Source organism: Taurulus bubalis (assembly GCF_910589615.1).
Source record: "Taurulus bubalis genome assembly, chromosome: 10".
Lineage (NCBI taxonomy): Eukaryota > Metazoa > Chordata > Actinopteri > Perciformes > Cottidae > Taurulus > Taurulus bubalis.
Genome location: NC_136598.1, coordinates 25,500,154 through 25,506,579, shown reverse-complemented (window position 1 = coordinate 25,506,579; position 6,426 = coordinate 25,500,154). Strand labels below are relative to the sequence as shown.

Sequence of the window (6,426 nt, the reverse complement as noted above, 5' to 3'; positions counted from 1 at the left end):
CCTCACTGAGTTTCCTATATATATATATATATATATATATATATATATATATATGTATGATACCCTCGAGTTTCAGTGTTAATTAGCGGACTGATTCCTAGTTTTACTCGTCCAGAAAAGTCAAATTAAAACAATGTTCACAATGAAGATGAGACAACAAGAGACGGTGTGGAGGGATTGCTTTAAATTCACGTACAATCTTTGCATTTACTTTGCTTCGTGGCAAACAGTGTTTTATTTTGGCGGTTAGTTGAATCTTTGTAACGCTGATGAGATTTTAGTTTAGTTTTAGTTTTACAGTGAAAGAAAATAAACAGCAAAACATCTCCGTTATCTAATCTGCTTCACTTTCTTTGACACGAACATGCACACTTTTTCTGTTTGTCTAGTTTTTTGTCCGACAAGCTAAAAATCTAAATCTTTATCTTCGTCTTTCCATCTCTCCTCCTTCCCTCCTTTCCTCATCTCTCCCTCCCTCGAACATGAAACATCTTGAGGATTTCATGTCAGTGTTCCTGCTGCTTCAGAGGAGAGTCCCCCTCCCTCCTTGCACCCTCCCGCCTTGCACCCTCCCGCCTTGCACCCTCCCTCCTTGCACCCTCCCGCCTGCGTCTCCAGTGTCTCCCCCCCGCCCTCCATGATTTCCACCATCTACCAATGTCTCCTCATTTCCTCCTTTTCTCTCTACCTACTCTTTTCATTCCATCGCTCAACCTCCCCGTCTCTCCCCGCGGGCAGACAGCTTTTTCAGAGTCGCTTTGGCCTCTATGTGTGTGTGTGTGTGTGTGTGTGTGTGTGTGTGTAGCGCTTCAACACTCCCTCCCTCACCCAAACACACCAACACATTTGCCACACTACTTAAAATGCTCAGTTGGAGTTCAAATCTTAATCCATCACGTCTGCTTCTACCCAAAATGCACGGCACGACACACACACACATCACATATGTGTGTGTGTGTGTGTGTGTGTGTGTGTGTGTGTGTTTGCAGCACTCACACTGGGAGCGATGCGCTGCAACTGCCGGAGGGTGATGCGGTTATACATGGTGCTGATGTCCTTTCTTTGGTCATCATATTCTGACACAGTGATCTGGAGAGAGAGAGAGGAGGTTTTTACTGAACACTGCTCACACACACACACACACACACACACACACACACACACACACACACACACACACACACACACACGCATGCACATGAACAACACGTTCATGCACATGAACAAACACGCCCAAATCAGCTCACGTTGGCCAGGCGCGTCTCCAGCTGTATGATCTCCTTGGACTTCTGCGTGGCGTTGTGAGCTCCCAGCATGCTCAGCAAGCGCTCCATCAGGGCCTTGTACGCCGCCAGGATCTGAGGGGCACAATGACAGCGGCGCTAATAGACAGGAGGAGCCGCGGCATCGTGGGTAATGGCCGGTGACGGGATGGGGTGGGGGCGGGGGGGTCGACATGTGGCAAAGTGGACGGGACAACAAAAGCACAGCGGGCGACAGAGGAAAACAGGTGGATTGATGAGGGAGAGAGAGAAGGAAGGACAGATGGAGGAAGGGAAGAAGGGGAAGAAGAAGGAGAGGAGGGAGGTAGGAGGGGAGGAGATGAGGAGCCCAGAGGGAGTCAAGTATGAGGGAAAGGAAGGAAAGGATGAAGGTGGGAGGAAGAGTGGGGATAGATCATAGACTGAATGTAAGAAGTGGACGTAGTCTGAGTCGACGTTTTGAAGTCTTGAGTTCGCCGATTTGGCCGTCGCCATCTTGGCTTTTTTGCAACCGGCGAACAGGAAGTAACCATATGTGGAGTGGAGACGCGTGATACGGCTCTGGTGTCGACCTGTCAATCACCTTGTAGCCCCGCCCTAAAGCGTCCCCTGCTTTATGGTCTGTTTGACTCTAAATGACCATAATTTACTAAATGAGTAGAGTCACTTATATAGACTTCTATACAACCAGAGGAGTCGCCCCCAGGTGATCAGGAGAGAGAATGCAGCTTTAACACATGAAGCATAGACTTCTATACAACCAGAGGAGTCACCCCCTGGTGGTCAGGAGAGAGAATGCAGCTTTAACACACGAAGCATAGACTTCTATACAATCAGAGGAGTCGCCCCCTGGTGGTCAGGAGAGAGAATGCAGCTTCAATACATGAAGCATATACTTCTATACAACCAGAGGAGTCGCCCCTGATAGTCAGGAGAGAGAATGCAGCTTTAACACATGAAGCATAGACTTCTACACAACCAGAGGAGTCACCCCCTGGTGGTCAGGAGAGAGAATGCACCTTTACCACATGAAGCATAGGCTTCTATACAACCAGAGGAGTCGCCCCCTGGTGGTCAGGAGAGAGAATGCAGCTTTACCACATGAAGCATAGGCTTCTATACAACCAGAGGAGTCGCCCCCTGGTGGTCAGGAGAGAGAATGCAGCTTTAACACATGAAGCATAGACTTCTATACAACCAAGGAGTGAGGGAAACAGGAAGTGGGGAAAAAAGAGGAGTTCTGGAAGATGGTAAGTAGAGCGGGATAGAGAGGGATAACTATCTCATGGAAAAGAAAAGTTGTGAAGAAAGGGAGGAAAAAAGGGGGAGTAAAGGGTGATGAGGGTAAAAGAGGGGGATTATGGGATGGCGTTGAAGTTGGAGGCGTGTTTACCTTCAGACTGTCCTCATCCTGTCCCAAGTAGAGGCTCCTCTCGGGCAGTGTGAGCCCCTCCTGATCGATCTGAACGCACATTCAGAGGACTGGTTAATATTTTAATAATCTGCATTTTATTCTACATGTCTACATTTAGAACTCCGCCCCAAATAAACCGTTTGAAGTAACCAGAAAAATTATATTCTGAGCTCCTGGGCGCAACTAGGAAGCTGTGATTGATTCGGCTGAGACCGACAGTCATGTGACCAAAAGTTAGGGAAACTTTGACTGAACTTCCTGCTGCTGGACACAGAGCAGAGAGGAGAGCCTGTAGTGCAATATATATATATATATATATATATATATATATATATATATATATATATATATATATGTAGCATGTTTATATATGTAGCATTGTTTATATGTAGCATTGTTTATATGTAGCATGTTTATATATGTAGCATGCAGTGTTGGGGTAGTTAATCAGAAAAAGTAACTAGTTACAAGTTACTAGTTACTTCTGAAAATTGTAACTAGATTACTTTACTAGTTACTGCATTTGAAAAGTAACTACACTACTAGTTACTTTACTTTCCTTTTTTTTTAAGCAAATGTCCAAATTAACCGCAAAGATACATGCACAAACATCACGGCCCTTTCATCACTTTATTTTCAATGTTCAATAAAGTGCATCTCTTAGCCTTTCCACATAGTGTATTGTAAACATGTAAAACAAAATGGCATATAAAACTCAGCCATTAACTTGAACGAACATTAACCCTGTTCACACTGTCTGACCAAAGAAATATGCCTCACTTTAAAATCCACAAACAGCAGGATCCAAGAGGCTGTGTATGGTGGGGACATTCAGGTCAAACAGCATAACACATTGAAAACAGGCTTTTGGAAACATGAGACCCCACTAAACCAAATGGGGGCCGACTCCTAAGAACAAAACCAGCTTGTTATAGGAATCATTGTAGTGGTTTAAGAACAATAGAAAAATTAATGGCACTTTTTCCCATAAAATAGAAACAGAAATACACTAATCCAAAAAATAGAAACTGAAAATGCAATTAAATAAACAGAAAATCCACTTCATCTTTGCCTAAATAAACAGAAAGTGCACTATATCCTATGAAGTTTATAATTTTTCTCTATTCTTCAAAATAGCGATTGTATCGCATGAGTAAAAGTCTCTTGAATCTTTTATCCGACAGCCTGTTCCTCCTTGGGGTCAGAACAATACTGCCCAGGCTGAAAAGCCTTTCCACAGTGTTGTAACTTGTTTTATTACATGATTTACTCTTATTGTGAAGAGCATGTAAACAGGAAGTGCTTTTACTTTGAAGGCAGACAGTACAATGATACGTGCTTGTTGACGCTAACTAATATTGATGTTTCGTGTGGAAAATATAAACATGTCTGGTGCAAGAGCGCGTTCTCAATGCTTTAACAGTTGTAATACTGCAGTTCACCAGTAGAGGGATTCCGTTCATACCAGACGTGTCTTGTCCTCATTAGAAGCTCCACGTCATTACAGACAGGTGCACTTGATGGTATTGAGTGTTGTATTGCTTTGCAATATCCTTAATCCTAGGGAACCTGGAGAGAACCTCCCAGTTGGATCCGGGCTCTCCGTCTCCGTCTCCTCCATTCCCCGCTTCCTCCTACGCACCAGCAGCTACGTCACTCAGATCACTCAGATCGAGTTCTGTGATAGGTTGTTCATGCAGGAAGTGTCGTGTGACTCGCGCGCCGCTAAAAGAGAACTTTTCGGACTGGTAAAAAGTCTTGGGTAACGTAGGAACGCGCGTTACTGAGGTCTAGTAAAGTAGTGTAGTTACCAATATTTTGAGTGTAATGCGTTACTTTACTTCGTTACCTATAAAAGTAATTACGTTACTGTAATCCGTTACTTTGTAACTCGTTACCCCCACCACTGGTAGCATGTTTATATATGTAGCATGTTCATATATGTAGCATTGTTTACATATGTAGCATATTTATATATGAAGCATTGTTTATATATGTGGCATGTTCATATATGTAGCATTGTTTATATATGTGGCATTTTTATATATGTATCATCACTTATATATGTAGCATGTTTATATATGTAGCATGTTTATATATGTAGCATTGTTTACATATGTAGCATATTTATATATGAAGCATTGTTTATATGTAGCATTGTTTATATGTAGTATGTATGTATATGTAGCATACATATATATGTAGCATGTATATATGTAGCATGCATATATATGTAGCATTGTTTATATATGTAGCATGTTTATATATGTATCATTGCTTATATATGTAGCATGTTTATATATGTAGCATGCACAGCCTATCCAACATTGGTAACACTTGTGGCAAATTATACGTTCCATTGTTTTCCAATTTTTGCAAAATACATTGTTAAAGAAATTCAACTTGAATTGCATAATTTATGAGATCGTAACTGTGTTATTCGACAGACATGTTTGAGCTCTCTACTTTGAGCCATGTTTGTGTTGTTTCCACAGAGGCGCAGGACTTTAATATTGCAGTAAAAATCAAGGCTACGAAGAGAAAAATGCCCAGAAACTGCTTTAGGGTTCAGAGGGTCAAGGAGCCTGGCAACATCGCTAGAATAACACACACAGAAACCCAACCTTCTCTCACCCTGATGGCGTTCCTGGAGGAGTTCTTGTCGTCCACGTTGACGGTGAGGGAGAAGAACACGGCGGTGCTGTAAACGCCCTGCGTCCGGTACAGGAGCTCGTTGAAGTCCGGCCTCAGCGGGGCGCCCTCCCTCTCCCACCCGGCGGCACCGGGAGGGGCCCCGACCAGGTCCCACCCCCCGCAGTCGTCGATCACCTCCGTCATGGGGTCGGATCCCAAGTTGTCAATCTCCTGGATGTCCACGCAGGCTCGATAGAACTCCTTGACCTTGCGCTCCGCCGAGTCGGGGCCCTGCCGCCGTATGGGCTGCAGCAGGAGGCGCTCCAGCTTCTCCTCGTTGTGCTCCCCGATGGCGGTGATGATGCCGTAGCTGAGCTTGTCCTCGGGGATGCCGTGGCGCCTCAGCCAGCCGCCGCACGCGAAGGAGTAGAAGTCCTGGCAGGGCTGGATGGTGGGGTCGATGTTGCCCTGAATGAAGCGCGCCGCCCGCAGCAGGGTGCGCTTGCGCTGGCAGTCCTGCCGGCACTGCGGGTCCTGCAGCGCGTCCAGGGAGATGACCTTGAGCGCCAGCATGCTACCCAGGATGACGCACATACCCGCCGCGAAGACCAGCGCCGACAGGAGGCAGATCTCCCTGCGGCTCCAGCGGGGGAGCCCCCCGCCACCGCTGCTGGTGCTGCTCAGATCGCGGTTCCGGCCGTTGGACATGGTCCCGCCCCGGCCGCGCCCCGCGTGGCGGTCCAGGCTGCCCCCCAGGTGGAGGGTCATGCCGTTGCTGAGGATGTCGCTGCTGCAGCGGCCGCCATATTTCACCTCCTGGAACTCGTCGTAGTGCGCCGTTAGTGAATACGTCTTCTCCATGGCGGTGCACCGGGCCCAGGTGAGCAGCAGGGCGAGGACCAGAACAATGGCGGTGGCTTCTAGCGTCCAGCCATGAGGACTCCTACGCAGACGGAGAGCAGGACTTCCACCAATGGCTGAAACACTGAAGGGATGTCAAATAAAATCCACGTCGGCCCTCTTTAGGCAAAGTCCCATTTATTCTTTTCAAATCAAAAGCCAGCCGAGCGACGGGCTCCCATTGTGCACCAGGAATCTCACGGGTCCTGCTCTCGC

At 46.3% G+C, this 6,426-nt stretch overlaps 1 protein-coding gene across 1 annotated transcript in view; it reads right to left on the bottom strand.

Annotated features, from left to right (window-relative positions):
• The window catches only part of ecel1 (endothelin converting enzyme-like 1), a gene marked incomplete at its 5' end in the record, with an annotated part of 36,960 nt that extends 30,789 nt beyond the window's left edge, over positions 1 to 6,171 (bottom strand). The window contains 4 exons of the mRNA XM_079224584.1: positions 997 to 1,089; positions 1,248 to 1,358; positions 2,656 to 2,724; positions 5,311 to 6,171. Of these exons, the coding sequence (XP_079080710.1) occupies positions 997 to 1,089; positions 1,248 to 1,358; positions 2,656 to 2,724; positions 5,311 to 6,171 (1,134 nt within the window). The remainder of the gene's footprint in view (positions 1 to 996; positions 1,090 to 1,247; positions 1,359 to 2,655; positions 2,725 to 5,310) is intronic.
• Positions 6,172 to 6,426: the final 255 nt, after the last annotated feature.